A 20,516-nucleotide genomic window follows, 5' to 3' on the forward strand; every position below is an offset into this window, starting at 1 on the left:
TACATTGAATCAGAAACGTATAATAATATGTATATTTGTTGACAATGATTGCGTCAAATCGCATTTCATGCCAAATTAAATTTTAATTGCGATTTTGTTTCATATAGTCGACTCCGATCATAAAAGGTGCGAGATACTATCGGTAGGATCGCACAGAGTCGGATAGAATCGTGAAAAAAACACACATTCTTAGTGTCAAGCTGCAAGTTCGCTAGCATCATATATATGATTTCTTTGAATTGAGGAAATCGTCGCTTCACATCGTATAAGAATCTGCTAAATCGAGCTTGCTACCTAAAGGTATGATCAAAATCGGTGAAATCGTATACAACCATAACAATGTTGTATATTGATCGTTTGCGTCACACTTGCGTCGTATACGAAGTGAACGAAATCGTAGAAATCGTATATTGATTTTTACCGTCGCATATGATTGTTACTGCACTTTTAATAGTCGAATCTTAATCTCGGAAATCGTAAATGGTTTTGTTTACATATTTGTATGATGGAGAAAAAGAAAAAAAAATGGTGTTCATCACAAATTTGTATTTTTGTTGTTGTTGACACATTCCAACCATGGTAGCAATAATTTCAACCAAATATGTAGGTTTTCATACTATTTATATACAGCAGATGACTTACAATAAGTTATGTATAGATTCCAACAACGATGTCAATTCCGGGCCTCTTGCACGGCACCACTTTTGGTGCCACTCAATGCACAACAACGCTCCCACTACAAGTCTCGCACTGTATCATGCTATTTTTTTTTTCGTTTCATGCCATTCACTTTGAACTCTCTGTTTCCAACTTGGCAATATAGCCAATACAGATAACGCGCAGTTATCAATCAAAGGACCTAAGTTCAATTCCCATCGAGCACCAATTGTTTTTTTTACTTGAAAATTTTGAGTCGTATATCGGTACACTCAATCGTAATAAGATCATGCAAATCGTTTATTTAGACGGAGAAAATCGGCAAAATCGTAGAATTTTTTCGAGATATTGTAAATCATGTTGGATGAAATTGCAGTAATCGTATATATGTTTCGATATGGCCTCCACTTTAGTACGTATATGCCTGTTTCGTGCATTGAATACGATTTCTTTGGTGCTATATATGTGTGACTATTTCAGTGGCAAATTCGATATAGAAACCAAATTGCTGGCTGGGCTGCAGGGATTCCTCCAGAAATTCATCCAGGATTTCCTCCCGGGATTCCACTAGGAATTCCTCCCGGGAATCCTACAGGAATTCCTCCCGGGATTCCTCCAGGGATTCCTCCAGGAATACCGCCAGGGATTTCTCCAGGAATTCCTCCAGGGATTCAACCAGGAATTCTTCCAGGGATTCCTCCAGGGATTCCTCACAGGATTCCTCCAGAATTTCCTCCCGGGATTCCTCCAGGAATTCCTCACGAGTTCTTCCAGGAATTCCTCACGGGATTTCTCCAGGAATTCCTCACGGATTTTCTCCAGAAGTTCTTCACGGGATTCCTCCAGGAATTCCTCACGGGATTCCTCCAGGAACTCCTCACAGAATTCTTCCAGGAACTCACCGTGGGATTCCTCCATGAATTCCTCACGGGATTCCTCAAAAAGTTCTTCACGGGATTCCTCCGAAATACCTCACGGGTTTCCACCAGGAATACCTCACAGGATTCCTCCATCAATACCACACGGGTTTTCTTTAGGAATTCCTCACGGGATTCTTCCAGGAATTCCTCCCGGGATTCCTCCAGGGATTCCTCACAGGATTCCTCCAGAATTTCCTCACGGGATTCCTCCAGGAATTTCTCACGGGTTCCTCCAGGAATTCCTCACGGGATTCCTCCAGGAATTCCTCACGGGATTCCTCCAGGAATTCCTCCCGGGATTCCTCCAGGAGTTCCTCGCGGGATTCTTCCAGGAATTTCTCACGGGTTTCCTCCAGAAGTTCTTCACGGGATTCCTCCAGAAATTCTTCACGGGATTCCTCCAGGAATTCCTCATGGGATTCCTCCAGGAATTCCTCACGTGATTCTTCCAGGAATTTCTCACGGGATTCCTCCATGAATTCATCACGGGATTCCTCCAGGAATTCCTCACGGGATTCTTCCATGAATTCATCACGGGATTCCTCCAGAAATTCCTCGCGGGATTCCTCCAGGCATTCCTCCCGGGATTCCTCCAGGAGTTCCTCGCGGGATTCCTCCAGGAATTTCTCACGGGTTTCCTCCAGAAGTTCTTCACGGGATTCCTCCAGAAATTCTTCACGGGATTCCTCCAGGAAATCCTCACGGGATTCCTCCAGGAAATCCTCACGGGATTCCTCCAGGAAATCCTCACGGGATTCCTCCAGGAAATCCTCACGGGATTCCTCCAGGAATTCCACACGGGATTCCTCCAGGAATTCCACACGGGATTCCTCCAGAAATTCCTCACGGGATTCCTCCAGGAATTCCTCAGGGGATTCCTCCAGGAATTCCTCACGGGATTCCTTCAGGCATTCCTCAAGCAATTTCTCCAGGGATTCTTTCCAAGATTCGTGCAGGAATTTCAAAACTAGAAGAGGTTGATGCATATGCTGTTTTTACACTTGCTGTTTTTTCGCGCGAGTTCATCTGTTATGCTGCAAACAAGATTGCCAATGTTTGCAAATATATTTCACCCTACCCGCAAAACTTGGGCTTTTCGCCATGCCAAACCGCTGCGGTGGTGGATAGTGAGAATGGGTGGCTATTTTGCGATTAAAATTTAATCGATTTTCCACCGGATGAGAAAACCCATTCTCGCGGGATCCTCCGGCCCAAATTGATGGGAATTATTGCTCCCCATTCCTTTCTCTCTCACACACATAGTGTTCGATGTTGGTGGGGAGAAGAAATTCGAAAATTGGTTCAACCCACTTATACGTTCTTTATCTTTACCTGCAGTCCAGTGTTTCGAAGATTTTCTTCAACACACATACCCACTACCAAACCGAGTTGATCCTTTGGAATGGGATTTTCACCGATCCAACCAACTTTTTCGATCTTTACTTCCGCACGGCATAAAAATACATAAACACATAAGAGACGCTCTTTTTCATACCTATCTTCCATCCGGCACTTGTTTTCCCGCACCTTGCAGTGCAGTTTGAAATCTTCGAACAGTTTGATGCACTTTCGCTCTTGCTGGCAGACGGACAGTGCATGGTTGCACGTGGGCAGTGCGTCCACTGGGTATGGGTCTTTCTCTGCAATGAAACGGAAAAAAATATGAAATCAGTGTTTTAGTTGAAATAGATTTTAGTTAGTTCAGTGCAATTTCTCTCATATTTTTTGTCTGTCTTCAAGTCAATCTTTGTCACATGAATCATCCAGCTTCACTATAGAGTCAAGCATCAGCAAAATTGATCGATTATCTAAAGCACCAACATTGATCTATCTTTGTGATACCAGTTTGTTCAAAATCATTCATCAGCAATCATAATTTCATTTCATTTTAAAGTGAACTCAATGTATTTTCCAACTATTTTCTATTACATTGATTGAATTTTCCGCCATCTCTTAAGGTGAAGATATGACGAAGCCACACCTCAAATTTTCCAGAGCACAAATCTAAAGACCCGAATGTCGGTTTGCGCTGAAAAGTTGATCGATTGGTCACCACCAGCGGGTTACCAATCGATCAACTTTTCAGCGCAATCCGACATTCGGGTCTTTAGATTTGTGCTTTGGAAAATTTTCGGTGTGGCTTCGTCATATCTTCACCTTAAAGCTGAGCCGGTGGTTCAACGTTCCTTCTGCCACTGAGCGCCTTTTCTTCTTTTCGAAAAAATCCGATCACCGAAAACCGATTGATATTAAAGACGTTTAGCACTTTATAGCAACTCGCCCGCATCGTCGTCGTCCGGACCGGACCGGTCGTTCTTTGTGGTTCGACTGTTGCCAGAAGCAACGGTTCTGCTGCTGCTGCTGGTCGCACGTCTCTCGATTCGATTCCCTCGAGACTATCTTATCATTATTTGAATTCGCTTGGCAGGCAGCAGCAAGCCAACAAGGCCAGCCGGTTGAATCCGTGCCAGACTGGAAGTCAAGTGGCGCGCGGTCAAAGGGGCACAATCTTCCAATTTCCATATTGTTCGAATTGCGGGCCAATATTTTAGCAAACTTTGGAGCTCAGCTGGTGCTGAGGCTTTCCACCGGGTTTTGGGATTGGAGTGTGCCAGATTGCGCCAGCTATAAGGAAAGCTGAGCAACGGAACTATCAGAAAAGATTTTCTTCGAGACGCCTGGCGAGATAGCCGGGCTATAGAATAATAAGCGTATGGTATGAGGGAAATTTTCATACAGATGCATGAGCAAAATGTCATATGAAATTTTATTGGGATTCTATTCTCTTCAGAGAAGAGACTCGAGGGTGCTTTTTTGGTTGTTTTTCATAGACATGAGATTTGACTATAAGATTCGACAAATCGAATCCATGGCAAAGGATGATGATGGTGACGATGGGGCGGAATAACACGGGATCATACTACAATGACATCACACAACCGTACAAAAATCACAGTCTTCTGCCTGAAATATCAAAACAGTAGACACTGTGCAGTGTATATCTGTAAGTGGATAGCTTATATGCACAACTCATATAAATAACAGCTCCAAAGAGTATTTGTTCGTGCCAATTACCTTACCTTAAGGGTAATCAAAAAAAAAAAATGAATTGAAGTATACTGCCGTAAATCGCCAGTCATCCTACATTAGTTTGAAGTTTGATGCGACGACAAGTTTTTTTTTGTGTACCACTCGATGTTTGCATATGCGAGTAGCGACTCCTATATATCAATGAATCCGAAAAAAATATCGGAGGAATTCGCGGGAGGAATCTCTCAAAAAATTTTGGATGGAATGCCTGAAAGAATGGCACGGTAAAGGCTGGGTATGCTGCGCATTTCAGATCCCATTGTGATCCACTAGCCTCTACCCAGCAACTCCTATCCCTACCTCCTCGTGGTACCGGCCGGAAACTACGAGCAACCTTAGTGTAGGTCCAACCCTGGTGGGAACTTTGGTCGTTGGCTAACAAGGAAGAGGGGGGGGGTTTGCTTCGGCAAACCTGTTCTCCAGGAGAAGCGGCTCACAACAGCATCTGATCCCCATGTTAGGGGCGGCTGATCTATGTCCGGAGATCACCACAGCAGACGGAATCTCAAATCGACCACGTTCTGATTGACGGACGGCACTTCTCCGACATTATCGAGGTCAGGACCAATCGTGGCGCTAACATCAACTCCGACCACTATCTGGTGATTGTCAAACTGCGTCCAAAACTCTCCGTCATCAACAATGTACGGTACCGACGACCGCCACGGTACAACCAAGAGCGCTTGAAGCAACCAAATGTCGCAGAATACGAATACGCGCAGTATCTCGAGGCCGCGTTTCCAGACGAGGGCGATCTCGATGAGGCCCCTCTAGAGGACTGCTGGAGTACAGTGAAAGCAGCCATCAACGACGCAGCCGAGAGCACCATCGCACAGTGGGATCATTCTGAAAAAAGACGATTAAAACCTCTAAGAGCCGTTAGATGACATTTTAGCATATAGGTGTCTTTGGAAGATGTGTTCAGAAAAATCTTCTCTATTTTTATGCATATTCACTGTATGGTAAAACTGTAGGGTGAACCCGAGCAAAAAAATATTTTTTTTAAATAATTTTTTAGAGGGTAGATGTCTTCAGCAAAGTTGTAGAACAAGTAATTTCAAGTATCTTGCTGAAGACACCATATAGCTTGGACTTCATTTTTTGGGAGAAAATATGAAAGTTTTAAAAAACAACCTCAAAATCAGTTTTTTGAACTTTTCCATGATTATATTGTAAAATTTCAACGTGATATGTTCTACAAGTTTGTAGATACTACTGGAATACACTATCTTTCCGAAGACATCAACTCTGTAAAATTGAAAATTGCTCCAGTAAACCATTTTTTTTGAAATTTTTTCACTATTTTCACTATTGAATATTTTTTGAATGGGCACTTTTTGGCAGCCGTGCTATCAAAATTTCAATGCTGTATCATGTCCAGAATAGACCGAAAATGACTTAACAATCGGGATTGATAAGGCACTTTGATTTCTGATGCTATTTTAATAGTCATTTTTCAAAGGAAATATTCACAAATTTCATACAAATCATTTAATACAAACTAAAAACTCACGAAAACTTTTCGACATTAATATTTTTTTTTCCTCCCCTGTTGGGGTAGTTAAGCCACTGCGTCCAATAGGCTGAACTATTGTGGCATATTTGTTAATCCAAATAGTATTCTTGTTGAAATAGTCTACATTTCTAACACTGTGGTTGACTTTACATTGAATACACGACAAAAATATCGCTTTTTAAATTTTTAGATGAGTTTTAACACTATTTAAAAACTGTGTTTTTTATCTAATTTTTTATTGTAATTCCCAATGCATTTGTTTATGTTAAAATACAAACATTAATCAATTAACTAAAACAATGATAACATTTCTGTTCATTTGCTGTGTTAACATTATAACTTCGGTTAAAAAAACTAAAAAGGCGAAAATATAATGAATGCCTCTACAAGTTTTGTGTTGAAAAAAGAAAAACAAAATAAAACGAGTGAAACATTACATCACATTGAAACAGCCAGTATCTGTTAGAGATATTCTAGGTTGTAAATCTTATGCCATGACGAAAATTCTTCACAGATATTTTATTGAAATTAGTTATGCTGTTTGATACTCTTTAAAATTTATTTTTTTCGGTTTTCAAGAACTACGTCCGTTAGGTCGATTCCTGTCCATGATTTTCAAAATTCCTTCGTCGTAGACATATTACCTTGGGTCATCCCTTGACAAATCCGCATCAAGATCACGGCTCGATTATGGATACTTTTCCGGAGGAGCCTTTAGTTTTAAGTTTATATTATAACGATTTTTTGAAAAGATAAAAAGGTTTTGTGCCTTTTTGAGAAAGATTTCGTAGATGAGGAAATCACTCAAAGAGGCTTTTCCCTCTTTCAAAATTTGTAGTTCAAAATAAATGACACTAACAGTTGAAATAGTCTACATTTATTTAACTTGTTTTTTTTTTTATCCAGAATTACTACTCGGGTGAGCTAAAAATTATATCGAAAGGTTGTATGAGATTTGTGAATATTTTCTTTGAAAATTACTATTCAAATAGCTTCAGATATCAAAGTGCCTTAACAGTCCCGATTGTTAAGTCAATTAGAAATTTTGACAGCACGGCTGCCAAAAAGTGCCTACTCAAAAAATATTCAATAGTGAGTTTTTAACTCATCTAAACATTTAAAAAGCGACATTTTTTGTCGGGTATTCAATGTAAAGTCAACCACAGTGTTAGAAATGTAGACTATTTCAACAAGAATACTATTTGGATTAACAAATATTAATGTCGAAAAGTTTTCGTGAGTTTTCAGTTTGTATTGAATGATTTGTATGAAATTTGTGAATATTTCCTTTGAAAAATGACTATTAAAATAGCATCAGAAATCAAAGTGCCTTATCAGACCCGATTGTTAAGTCATGTTTGGTCTATTCTGGACATGATACAGGATTGAAATTTTGATAGCACGGCTGCCAAAAAGTGCCTATTCAAAAAGTATTCAATAGTGAAAATAGTGAAATATTTTCAAAAAAAAATGGTTTACTGGAGCAATTTTCAATTTTACAGAGTTGATGTCTTCGGCAAGATAGTGTATTCCAGTGGTATCTACAAACTTGTAGAACATATCACGTTGAAATTTTACGATACAATCATGGAAAAGTTCAAAAAACTGATTTTGAGGTTGGTTTTTAAAACTTTCATATTTTCTCCCAAAAAATGAAGTCCAAGCTATATGGTGTTTTGAGCAAAGTTACTTGAAACTACTTGTTCTACAACTTTGCTGAAGACATCTACCCTCTAAAAAATATTTTGCAAAAATATTCTTTTGCTCGGGTTCACCCTACAGTTTTACCATACAGTGAATATGCATAAAAACAGAGAAGATTTTTCTGAACACATCTTCCAAAGACACCTATATGCTAAAATGTCATCTAACGGCTCTTAGAGGTTTTGATCGTCTTTTTTCACAATGATCCCACTGTGCATCGGGTACGTGGAACGGAATTGAGGCAAAGAATGGTTCGGCGAAGAGAGCAGAACGGTTTTGGAGAAGAAGGACCGCGCAAGGGACAGAAGCGGAAACAACAGACCCGCCTGTTTTGGGAGAAAAGCGCCGCCTGGAAGAAGCGAAGTGTGAAGAAATGAAACTGCTGTGCCGTTCCCAAGAAACACGGAAGTTCTATCAGAAGCTCAGCGCATCCCGCAACGGCTTCGTGCCGCGAGCCGAAATATGCAGGGATAAAGACGGAGGCCTCTTGACGGACGGACGTTAGGTGATCGAAAGGTGGAAACAGCACTTCGATCAGCACCTGAACGGCGTGGAGAACGTAGGCACGGGAGCCCACGGCAACGGAAGAAACGACGACGCCAATGCAGCAAAGGACGGAAATGAACCAACTCCCACGCTGAGGGAAGTTAAGGATGCCATTCACCAGCTCAAAACCAACAAAGTAGCTGGTAAGGATGGTATCGCAGCTGAACTCATCAAGATGGGCCCAGAAATGTTGGCCACCTGTCTGCATCGGCTGATAGTCAGGACCTGGGAAATCGAACTGCTATCGGAGGAGTGGAAGGAAGGGGCAATCTGCCCCATTTACAAGAAAGGCGACCATTTGGAATGTGAGAACTTCAGGACGATCACTATTTCGAATGCTGCCTACAAAGTGCTATCCCAGATCATCTTCCGCCATCGTCACCTAAAACGAATGAGTTCGTTATCAAACCGGCTTTATCGACGGCCGGTCGATAACGGACCACCAGATCTTCACCGTACGGCAAATCCTCCAGAAATGCCGTCAATCAGTTTACTCGATGCATCAAAATTCGAATTTTAAACTCGAACATGAAATGTGTGCTACTGTACGCCAGTGAAACCAGGTGTGTTTCAGTGGAGAACACTCAGCGGCTGCAGGTCTTCATCAATGGATGTCTGCGGTATTTAATTCGTGCATGATAGTCTCAGAATTGGATCTCCAACGTGGAGCTCCATTCTCGATGTCATCAAAAGCCGATAGCGATAGAAATTCGGGAGCGAAAGTGGAGGTGGGTCAGCCACAGTCTTCGCAGTCGCCCAGGATGGAGATTTTTCAATTCGGCCTTTCACACCACCATGGCTCTTCAGGACTGAAAGTGTAAGTGTAAAAGAATACTCAACTTAATCAAGTTTATTGGGCAGAAATTGTCTTACTGACAGCCTGAAGCCACAGGAGATAGAAGAAGAATAAATCATTACAAAGGACATGAAATTTGGTAAAGTGGTCATGTCAAGCAAATCACCCGAAAAATTCAATCTATAATGCAAAAGTAGTTGAAGTGAAATGTTGATCAGCAATAACAGTCCTACATTCCGACGCTAGTGTTCTCACTTGGCCGGTGGGTCCATTCTCGCACATCAAGATATGTATGGCCTTTTCAAATTGAAATTGATGGAAATGTTTAGCTGCCAGATTGGAACAATGGATGAATTCCATGTGCCTTCCCGCCTTATGGTTGCCTGCCGAAGCAGAACCGTTCCGTTTGTTTTCAACCTGTTCCTGTGATTTATGGTGCAGCAGACTTTTATTGCCAAGCAGCAGCTAGCGCACAAAAGCCGAGTTTTTCTATGCTTTTGTTTCCAGCCTCGATCCTCCCCCACCACGTGCCGGAGGAAGTGGATCATCCAACAGCCCCCACCCCTTCGATTCTTCACCCACGAACAAGTGCTTCTGTTACTCTATTGCAAGTTTAATCGTGCTTGAACAAATTTCTATTCATTATACGATTTTATTTTTATACCACTTCCACCCACTTGATTTTGTGCTCTGGTTCTCCTGGTTGGTTCTATTTGATGGTTTTTCTACTGTTTGTGTGTTCCGGCAATCTGTTTGGAGGAAAAAAGAACCCCTTAGATCCATCGCAGCAGTTGTCAACTATTTTGGGCCGCGAGAATGGAACAAAAATAACTATAGTCGAGTGATGAATTTTCATTTGATCGAAGATAAATTACTGTTTTACTGCTGTTTCGATGCGTCGGCAGCATTTTACCCGTAGGTATGGATACGTATAATATGCACGTAATCCCCTTCGTGCAAATACTTTGGCAATAGTACCAGGCTTTGCCACTTTCAAACTTCTGAGAAGAGTCGGACGTCTAGACAATTCTGCAAATCAGATCTGAACATTCCGGGTTCTGAAATTAATACTTTTAAGGTCAGATTCGAAACTCCGTCCGGGCCTGGGGCCTTGCCTACGCGTCTTGTCTTGGTCATCACGACCATCTAGGCATCACCCCACGGATTCGCATTGGCACTATAACAAGACCCTCAAACCAGGCATTTTTACCCTTCAGTTCGAGGTACTTTTTTAGGCCAGGACTTCAAAAAGTAACGTCGATGTGTAACTAGTGGGCGATCCCTGCCCAGCACTGGTGAGACCCCCCTCCTTCAACTGCCTCAGGGTCGGCGTACGCGCTGGACTATCGCGGCCAAGGAAACACTTAAACACTTTAGGATACACAAACCCACTTAATTTCAATTTTCGCACTACAGGTACCTTTATTTGACTACTTTTCCACCTACTTTCTTACTGTCTACCTCCTACCTTACTCTCTCTTCTTCTTCACTTTTGGCGGGGCCCCTTCTTGTGGTTCCGCTACTACACCTTCTCTTCCGTCTCTCCTGTGGTGTCTTCGCTGCTTCTCGTCTTCCGTTGCGTTGAGTTAGGCGGCCGTTCGGTGCAGTCCAAGTCACGACGGTTGGTTGAGCGCGTGAACTCCAGGACACGCTTTCAAAATGGCCGCGCCTCTATTGTGTGGCGTCTGAATGGCCAACGGTGGTCTATTCGGTCGACGGAGTGGCGTTCTTGACGGTTGGGCCAATCTCCGGACCACGGATGGTTCTAACAGGGTTAATGTGTGCTTTCGGCAATCCTCCAAACTTGGTAGGGTAGCACTATCACAGGTAAGTACTAGTTTAAAACTGTAGCACAGGGGTCCTATTGGGGAGGTTTTTGGCGGTTAATGATGGGGGTGGTCAGAATAAGGATTGGCCTTGGATTACCTGGATGATATTTCTTTATTGCTTCTTCCACTTCGCACTTTCACTCCAATTATATGACAAACGATTTATATGACATTACGATTTTCCTTCCAGAATAGTTTCAAAACTTAGCTTTTGCTTGGTGAGCTCACGGCTTGCTTTCTCGAGATATGCAACGTAATTGCCTGGGTTAGCGATGGTGGTTCATTCTCCAAGCCTTCGACCGTGCTGTAATCCCCCCCATCATGGCCCCCAGTGGGTGCTCCAGTCCACTTCCCGGCAAGCCAGCCGGTGAAGGTTATGGACAGAGCGTGGTTGTTGAGGGCCGTCAACCGAGAATCCAAAGGACGGTCCGCAATAGAGGTGGCTGAGCAGCAGCTTGGCAAAATCATCGACTTTGCGTCCACTAAGTCGAACATAAGCAAGGACCTGAAAACGGCCTTGCTTCGACTTAGGGCGTCAATCGACGATGCCAAGCAGGAGCACGCGGCACTCGCGTTGCTAACTGCTTCAGCAACGGAGCCTGCAAATGAGAAAGTGCCGAAGTTTACCCAAATGGAGGCCTTCTCCTTCGCAGGAAGTCCGAATAAGGCGGAAGCGACTGCTCGCGACAAACGGGGCAAGCAATCGCAGAAGCGGGCGAGGCAACCGTCAGGCGAATCATTACCCCGAAAGTCGGTAATAATGCCGGAAGGTCGGACCACAGCCAGGGTTCCCGGAAAGCTGGGAAGGGTGGGCCTGAAAAGGCTGGCCCGTCCCGGAACGATGGGAACAAGGGGTTGTGACCGCTGGTGGGCCCTCAACAGCCACAGAGCAGGGCGATCCAAGGGGATAACCCCCCTTGGACGAAGGTAGAGCGGAAGAGGAAGAAGAAGGCGAATCCGCAGGTAGTAGCGCAGGACGCCAAGCCAAGGCGTAGGAGGGCAGGTGCCAAGCGCGAGAAAGGCGACGCGATCGTCATTATGACGGAACAGTCCAAGTACTCGGACGTCTTGAAGATGATGCGAAGCGACGCCAAGCTTGAGGGTCTTGGAGCCGACGTACGCAGTATTAGACGTACTCGTACGGGCGAGATGATCCTGGAGCTGAAGCGCCAGAAGGAGCACAAGGGCGCCGCCTATAAGAGGCTGGCAGAAGAGGTCCTTGGTGAGGGTGTGCAGGTGAGGGCTCTGACACATGAGGCGACTCTGAAGGTCATTGATGAGATCACCGAAGTGGAAGAGCTCGTCACGGCACTTCGGCAACAGTGCGATGTGCAGGTGGCCGCCGCAGCCGTTATGCTACGGAAAGGGCCAGCAGGGACACAGATAGCTTTGGTTCAGCTACCTGTGGCGGACGTCAAAAAGTCCGTTAAAGTAGGGAGCATAAAGGTGGGTTGGTGTGTATGTCACCTGACATTCCACGAGCCACCAGAGGTTTGCTTCAGGTAACTGGAACCAGGACACAAGTCGTGGGACTGGAAAGGCCCCGACAGGCGCAAACTGTGCAGGTGATGCGGCGCTGAAGGTCATAAGGCCCAAAGCTGCACGAGTCCGCCCATCTGCATGATCTGTACCGGGAAATCCTCGAACAACAGACATCCGATGGGTGGTCCAAGGTGCCCGCCGCAGTGAACAACAAATCACAGTGCAGGTAACGCAGCTGAACCTGAACCACTGTGATGCGGCTCAGCAACTGCTTTGTCAGGCAGTTTCTGAGTGGGAGACGGATATCGCCAGCATATCGGACCCATACCGAGTACCCGTCGGCAACGGCAACTGGGTCGCGGATGGGACAAGAAAAATGGCGGCGATATGGACGACGGGAAAATACCCCGTTTAGGAGTTGATGTCTACTACCTATGAGGGCTTCGTGGTCACCAAAGTAAACGGAGTCTTCTTCTGTAGCTGTTATGCGCCTCCGCGGTGGCCTGCTCGATCGGCATTCACGTAAATGCTGGACCGCTTAACGACCGTGCTAACAGGGTGAAGGCCGGTGGTAATAGCGGGCGACTTTTATGCCTGGGCCGTGGAATGGGGAAGCCGTTTCACGAACCAGCGGGGTCAGATCCTGCTAGAAACACTGGCCATCTTAGATGTCGACTTAGCTAATGTCGGTACCAAGAGTACCTTTAGTCGAAACGGAGCGGAGTCAATTATTGACGTGACCTTTTGTAGTCCTGGCCTAACAAGTAGTTCGAACTACAGAGTAGATGATGGCTACACTCACAGCGACCACCTGGCGGTTTGCTACAGTATCGACTACAACAACAGCAGACAGCGGATAAAAGAAGAGGCGGCTAGGCCAAGGCCAAGCCCTCGCAGGTGGAAGACATCATACTTCGACGAAGGGGTATTTAGGGAGGCGCTCCGCTGTGAGCGAAACTTAATCGGTTTAGACGGCGACGAGCTGGTAGCGGTGCTCTCACGTGCGTGTGATGCGACCATGCCTAGGCGAGTCCACCCTAGAAATGGGAGGCCACCGGCTTACTGGTGGACCGACGCGATTGCGGACCTGCGCCGCGCCTGCCTACGGGCTAGGCGGCGGATGCAGCGAGCACGATCAGAGGAAGAGCGAAACGAATGGCGGGTGGTGTTTGCCGCTGCAAAAGCCGCGCTTAAGACCGAGATAAGAGCAAGCAAAAAGGCCTGCTTTGAGGGTCTCTGTCAGAGTGCCAATACGAATCCGTGGGGTGACGCCTACAGGATCGTTATGGCCAAGACGAGAGGTGTGATGGCTCCTACAGAGCAATTACCAGAGATGTTGGAGGGGATCATTGGAGGACTTTTTCCGCGTCATGATCCTAATCCTTGGCCTCCTTTCGTAGGACAGCCGGGGACTGGGGCTGGCGATGAGGAGAGGTTCACCGATGTGGAAGTTGCGGGGATAGCTAAGTCCCTTAGCGTAGGTAAGGCTCCAGGTCAGGACGGAGTTCCGAACCTGGCCTTAAAAGTAGCCATTGCAGAGGCTCCCGAGATGTTCAGGTCTGCTATGCAGAAACGCCTGGACGAGGGAGTTTTCCCAGAAGCTTGGAAGAGGCAGAGCCTGGTACTATTGCCAAAAGCGGGGAAACCACCCGGAGACCCGTCGGCATATAGACCAATATGCATGATTGACACGGCGGGGGAGATCATCCTCAATAGAATGTTGCGGTTCACCGAGGGCGAAAATGGTCTTTCGAGTAACCAGTACGGCTTCCGGAAGGGGAGGTCCACCGTAGACGCTATCTTGTCGGTTACAAAAACCGCCGAGAAAGCACTCGAGCCTAAGAGGAGGGGAATTCGCTTTGGCGCGGTAGTGACTCTGGATGTTAGGAATGCGTTTAAAAGCGCCAGCTGGTCTGCTATTGCCGATGCGCTCTTGCGTCTGGGGATACCGGAGTACCTGTACAAGATTCTCGGAAGTTACTTTCAGAATCGTGTACTAGTCTACGATACGGAGGTGGGTCGGAAGTGCTTTCACATAACCTCAGGAGTCCCGCAAGGTTCCATCCTGGGTCCGGTGTTATGGAATGTCATGTACGACGAGGTGTTGAGGTTAGAGTATCCAGTGGGAGTGGTGATTGTCGGATTTGCCGACGACATTACGCTCGAAGTCTACGGTGAAACGATCGAGGAGGTAAAGTTGACTACCAAGCACTCGATCAAGGTTGTGGAGGCGTGGATGGGGTCTAGGAAACTGGAGCTGGCTCACCACAAGACAGAGGTGACGGTTGTTAACAACCTGAAGTCGGAGCAGCAGACGGAGATCAGTGTAGGAGAGTGTACTATCCTGTCAAAGCGCTCCGTCAAACACTTGGGCGTGATGATCGACGATAAGCTTACCTTCGGTAGCCACGTCGATTATGCCTGTAAAAGAGCCTCCACAGCTATTGCGGCACTGTCCCGGATGATGTCCAATAGCTCTGCGGTGTACGCCAGTAAGCGCAAGCTTCTGGCTAGTGTTGCTACGTCCATACTTAGGTATGGCGGTCCGGCGTGGGGCACCGCGCTAAGTACTAAATGCTACCGACGGAAACTGGAAAGTACTTACAGGCTTATGTGCCTGAGGGTTGCGAGCGCATACCGTACCGTGTCACACGACGCTCTCTGCGTCATTACTGGTATGGTGCCTATCAGCATTCTTATCAGTGAGGACATGGAGTGCTTCGAAATGCGCGGCACAAGAGGCATACGCAGGACTGCCAGGGTGGCCTCTATGGTGAAATGGCAGCGCGCATGGGACAGTTCCACCAAAGGAAGGTGGACCCATAGGTTGATACCGAGGGTAGATAGGTACATTAATAGGCGCCATGGGGAAGTTACATTCCACCTGACACAGGTCCTTTCTGGTCATGGTCGCTTCCGACAGTATCTACACCGTTTCGGGCATGCGGATTCTCCCGAATGCCCAGTGTGCAATGGCTTAGAGGAAACGGCGGAACACGTATTGTTCGTGTGCCCGCGTTTTCGCACAATGCGTGACCGCATGCTTGCCACATGCGGGGAGGACACAAACCCGGACAACTTGGTCCAGAGGATGTGTAGGGATGAGTTTGGCTGGAACGCCGTTTCAACGGCTATCTCCCATATCGTCTGGGAACTACAGAGGAGGTGGCGCGTGGACTCGGAGAGTGGCTAGTCCAGATGCAGTACAAGAGGTGGTCCAGGGGTTCGGAGTCGGCTTCGTAGGTTATACCGGTGCCCTGCGGTCGAGATCGACCCTTACAGCGATTAAGTGGCCGCGGAGAGGAAGTCCCGGTAGCGGTGCTGTCGTGGCGTCGGTCTACTGGGTTGGATCCGAGCCCGCGGTTGTAAAGGGGTCCCCGGCAAGGGTCGGGGTAGGTGAGATCCTGCTGTCTGCTACCTACGGGTGCATCTGATAGGGCCTGAAGGGTAGTGATACCCTTCCTTACGGGCAGGTCAGATCGGGTTGCACGTGGGCATCAGTTCTTGATGTCCGCTCAGCAGTAAAGCGCGGGCGGGGTTGACCCTGCCCGCCTTCCGAGGACAAAGGGAGTGGCGAGGACCACTCGGGAAACTGGCTAAGCGCCAGCATGCTACCGTGATGGACTCTCCAGAGCGAGTCATCGATGTTCGTTGTTGCTAGGCTACGCAGCTAACCTTGAGGGTGCGATGTGCACTAGCCCCTCTCTGAAGCAATACCTTCTTGGTGGTTCCGGAGAGACGTAGGGTTTGGCGACCATAGGAATGGTTTAGTGGGTACGAGGAGAGAGTAGTCCCGGCTTTTACTTTTGTTGTAGAAGACGGCCTCAGACCTACACTACCCTAACCTTCTGTTAGGGTGTCTGTTGAGCAGATTATCCCCCTATGGTTTAGAAAAAAAAAAAAAGATGATCGAATTCCCTTACTTTTGGCGAAAGGTTCTTTCGGCACCGACATTAGCCAAATCGCTATGTACATGGCCTTAAGCAAGATCTGACCCCGCTGGTTCGTTACCCACTACACGGCCGAGGCATTGAAGTCACCCACTATTACCACCGGACTTCGCCCTGTAGACTGCACGACCAACCATTGCGGAGGCGCATAGCAGCTACAGAAAAAGACCTCGTTGATCTTGGCGACCACAAAGCCCTCGTATGTAGTAGACACCAGCTCCTGGACAGGGCATTTAACCGTCGTCCATATCGCCGCCGTTTTTCTGGACCCATCCGTGACTTTGTTCGCGTTCCAGTTGCCGTTACCGGCGGGTACTCGGCATGGGTCCGCTTAACAGATTCTACCGCTGCCACAGTTGCCATGAATGTCTGGTGATCCTGCTTAACCGCCATAAATGACGTACAAAGTCCCATCAGGGCCTGCATTAGGGCCTTCCTGATGATAGACTTCGAGGACGCAAAGTCAATGATGGAGTCATTCCATTAGTTTTATTAATGACTCACATCAACAATGACCTCGCCCGACCTCCCCTGCTAGCCGGGGAGGAAATGGGGCTTCTTACAATGGCACTATGAAAGGCATTTTTGAGTTTTTTTTTTATAGAATTAAAAAAACTGCTGATCAGACACCCAGGAGGTGGTTCTTCGGGTTATGCGGGGATTGACCCACTAAAAACTCAGTCACTCTCTTGATATCTGTACTGCATACCTCCTGCTCAACCTTTGCTCCACGAAACGTGGGCATACAAAGAGCACATGCTCCATGTTCTCGTCGCAGTCTGCACACTCCAAACACTCGGGTTAGTCTGCGTGTCCGTATCTGTGCAGATACCACTTAAAGCACCCATGACCAGACAGAAATTGTGTCAAGTGAAAATTCACCTCGCCAAAGGGCCTGGCGAGGCGTCCATTTGGACATGCTCGGTATTAGCCTGTGTGTTAACTAAATTCACTTACCCTTACTTGAGGAATTCCAATTTCTCTGCCATTACAACATTGACGATGTTCTGAGAGTTTAGAATGATCAATTTGCCGAATTGTAATGTTACCCCACTGGTTCTACAAACATCTTTGTCTAATTAGCGAGGTAATACGGTACTACCGAAGAAGTATGATTTAGAAACCTCTGAGCTCAATCCGATTGTTGGCTGACAGAAGATCACAGGAAAAAAGCAACCGTCCGCTGACGAGAGATGCTCTATTGTTCCCCATCACCGAAGCCGGGAAGTCCTCCCCCTCCAGCAGTCAAACGGAGAGAGTGCAGTTTTCTTTCACCCATCCATCTCTCGTTCTTCAGTGGCCTTTTCACACGCGTCGCCAAAGGACAAACAGATTGCATAGTAAATTACTTCATGCAGAAATTTATTGCAAATAACAGCATTTCAACTTCCTTTCTCTTCCACTCACTTTTACTGTTCCGGCCACTTTCTTTTCTTTCCTGTTGCATCCGCGCCCGCAAGCTAAGAAAAACGAAGCTTTGGAAGTCTTCCAACCGAAGGAGGAACAGTTACTCACAAAATTGGGCGTACTACATATTTTTCGTTTTTATATGGTAGGTACGTGTTTGATTCGTTTCTGCTAGGAATTAATTTCGTGAAATTTTGGTTTTGATTGAGTTAAAACACACAAATAGATAAATTTAATCGAGTACGATATACACGAACACAAATGTAACAGTTGTTTGATCAAAACATTAACAAAACCGTACCGTCAATGTTAAGTGTAACTGTAGTTATAGGAAACGGAAAAGCTATTGTGTTTGAATCATCCTCAAGCTTCGTTTCTGTCTTTTCTCTCGCTTTCCAGAGCAGTACCCATCGACGATGCCCAGCTGAGAAATGGAGAATAGTTTTCATCGAATTGAATAAAGTGCAAATCGTTCGCTCGAGCGAAAACACAATGAATAAATGAACGGGTGACTGGCGAACGGTTTGGACAATGGGACTGCTGACTCCCGGGCGGTGGTGATCGGCAGCGGGGATCAGTGCAGGGGTGCGAAGTGTCAGCAATTGCATCGAGTGGGTGCCATCACTGTCATTATTGGTTTGCCACCTACCGAGGGGCACTTTGCTGTCGTTGATGGATGGTTTGGTGCCTTGAGGGAAGTTCTTTTTTTTTCTTCTTGCAATTTGTTCGGAAAGCATCAAAAGGATCTTATTGTGGGAACAATTCAATCAGACGCATATCTGATTCACATGACAAAGGAAATGAATTTGAAATGGTTAATCGTATCGTACGCCTCGAGGCAAAAAGCCTTTGAGCAATGAGCAAATATCTTCATATACAGACTAAGTCTACCAGTTTACATGTACTCCGATTTGGCCACATTGGATTCTTAAATTCAGCATCAAGTTACGTGGACAGGATGCATAATAATGTTGCTAGAAAACGGTAAAATCGATACTGATTGTTCATTTGGGCCTAACTGACATTTTCGAATTCTCTTCATCGATCTTCTCTTTGTGTTATCACAGGAAGTGTATTGAGTTTTCCAAAGATTTTTTGGTTGAAATGCAAAGAAGACGACTACATGTTGGTATAGAAACAAAAAGAATAAAGATTTTGTTTGTTTTGATCAAGTTATTAGCGAAAGAGAGAGTCGACGAAGAGAAATCGATCAAGTCAGTTAGGCCCTTATGAAAATCATTGTCGTAATATCTTTTGGACTTACACAGTACGTATACTTATGTAAACGAAGCTTCGCAGGCGGGTGTTTTGTGTTATGTGCACCACTTTTTATTTGTCATTCAATGTTATTTGAGCCCATCGGCTCCCGTGTTCATCACACCTCTTTCAAATTTTTATTCTAACGCCGTGCTATTAAATGCTTTACATGCCACATGTGACATGTCTAGTCATTAAGCTCCAGTTATTTAATTGTTAGTTCTAAATCTTTCGCCATTCAGCGTCGATTACCGTGAACCTTCGTTGGTTTAACCGCATCTAATTTGACCCCACTTATAATTTATCTGCATATCAAATCAAAACAGCAAATAAGGTTACCACTTATGTGTTTTTCGATGCCCACAGGATTACTAGAAGTTCATATGAGGTATCGTTCAAACCAACCAACGGGGGTAGACGGTAGTAAATTATCGACACTACACATACCTACCACACATCCGATGAAACATTTTTCGACTGTGGAGGTCTCTAATGTGCTCCTTGGCACTACATCTTTATGCGCGCTACTCGAATAGTTGCCGGTGGTGAATCTAATTCACACCGACGAAGAGTTGCTCGGCAGAGGAAGATTTTCTGGAACCGTTTCTCCTCAGGCAGGTGCCTTTCGATTCATGGGCGCCTGCCGAGGATGGAGAATCTGCCGAAGCTAAGATTCCATCCCGATCAGTCAGGTGCTGAAGTCGGTCCGGCGATTCCCGTTGATGGGAGACCCAGAACCGGTCCAAAATTACTAAGTTACGCACTACTCAGTCAAGTCGCCGGCGTGGAACCAAGCCCAACCCGATCGTGGTCCGGCACCCTCCAATCATAGCGCCACTCTCTCTGCAACACGAACAGCATCACCGTTACTGCTCTGCCGACAGCGTTCCAAGTCTCTTCTTTCGCGGCACATCTTTTTGACAATGCTGTCAACTGTCACGCTGCGCATATCCTGCCCATCTCTATGAATCTGGGACACTCCAGGACAACGTACTCTGGTGTTTCTTTGCTGGATACATCTTCCGTTCGCTGTATTGTTCCATTCTTGCTGCTACTCAGACAACGAGACTGTTCTATCAACTCATCTCCTCTTGCATTTCTAGCGTTCCTCCACAGATAGCATTTGACGTTTTGCCTCTCCTTTGGCGTCTCTTATTTGTTGTACCAGATTTAACTTACTTTAAATGTATGTTGCCACAAGAAGGCACGTTTGTCTTTCTCGATCACATACTTACTTTTTACTTGACGGTCAGGCTAAGGCCTAAGTGACCTCTGCTGTACACAGAAGTCGTCTCCATTATGCACGGTCCATGGCTGCGTGTCTCCAGTGCCGCACTCTACGAAGGGTCCGCAGATCGTCCT

At 45.9% G+C, this 20,516-nt stretch overlaps 1 protein-coding gene across 5 annotated transcripts in view; it reads right to left on the reverse strand.

The window, feature by feature from the left end:
- LOC109400030 (uncharacterized) overlaps positions 1 to 20,516 on the reverse strand; it is a 1,200,131-nt gene that overhangs the window by 184,334 nt on the left and 995,281 nt on the right. For all 5 annotated transcript variants that reach the window (XM_062846297.1, XM_062846295.1, XM_062846296.1 and 2 more), the window contains exon 5: positions 3,073 to 3,217. In XM_062846297.1, the coding sequence (XP_062702281.1) occupies positions 3,073 to 3,217 (145 nt within the window). The remainder of the gene's footprint in view (positions 1 to 3,072; positions 3,218 to 20,516) is intronic.

This window comes from Aedes albopictus, chromosome 1 (assembly GCF_035046485.1).
Source record: "Aedes albopictus strain Foshan chromosome 1, AalbF5, whole genome shotgun sequence".
Classification (NCBI taxonomy): domain Eukaryota; kingdom Metazoa; phylum Arthropoda; class Insecta; order Diptera; family Culicidae; genus Aedes; species Aedes albopictus.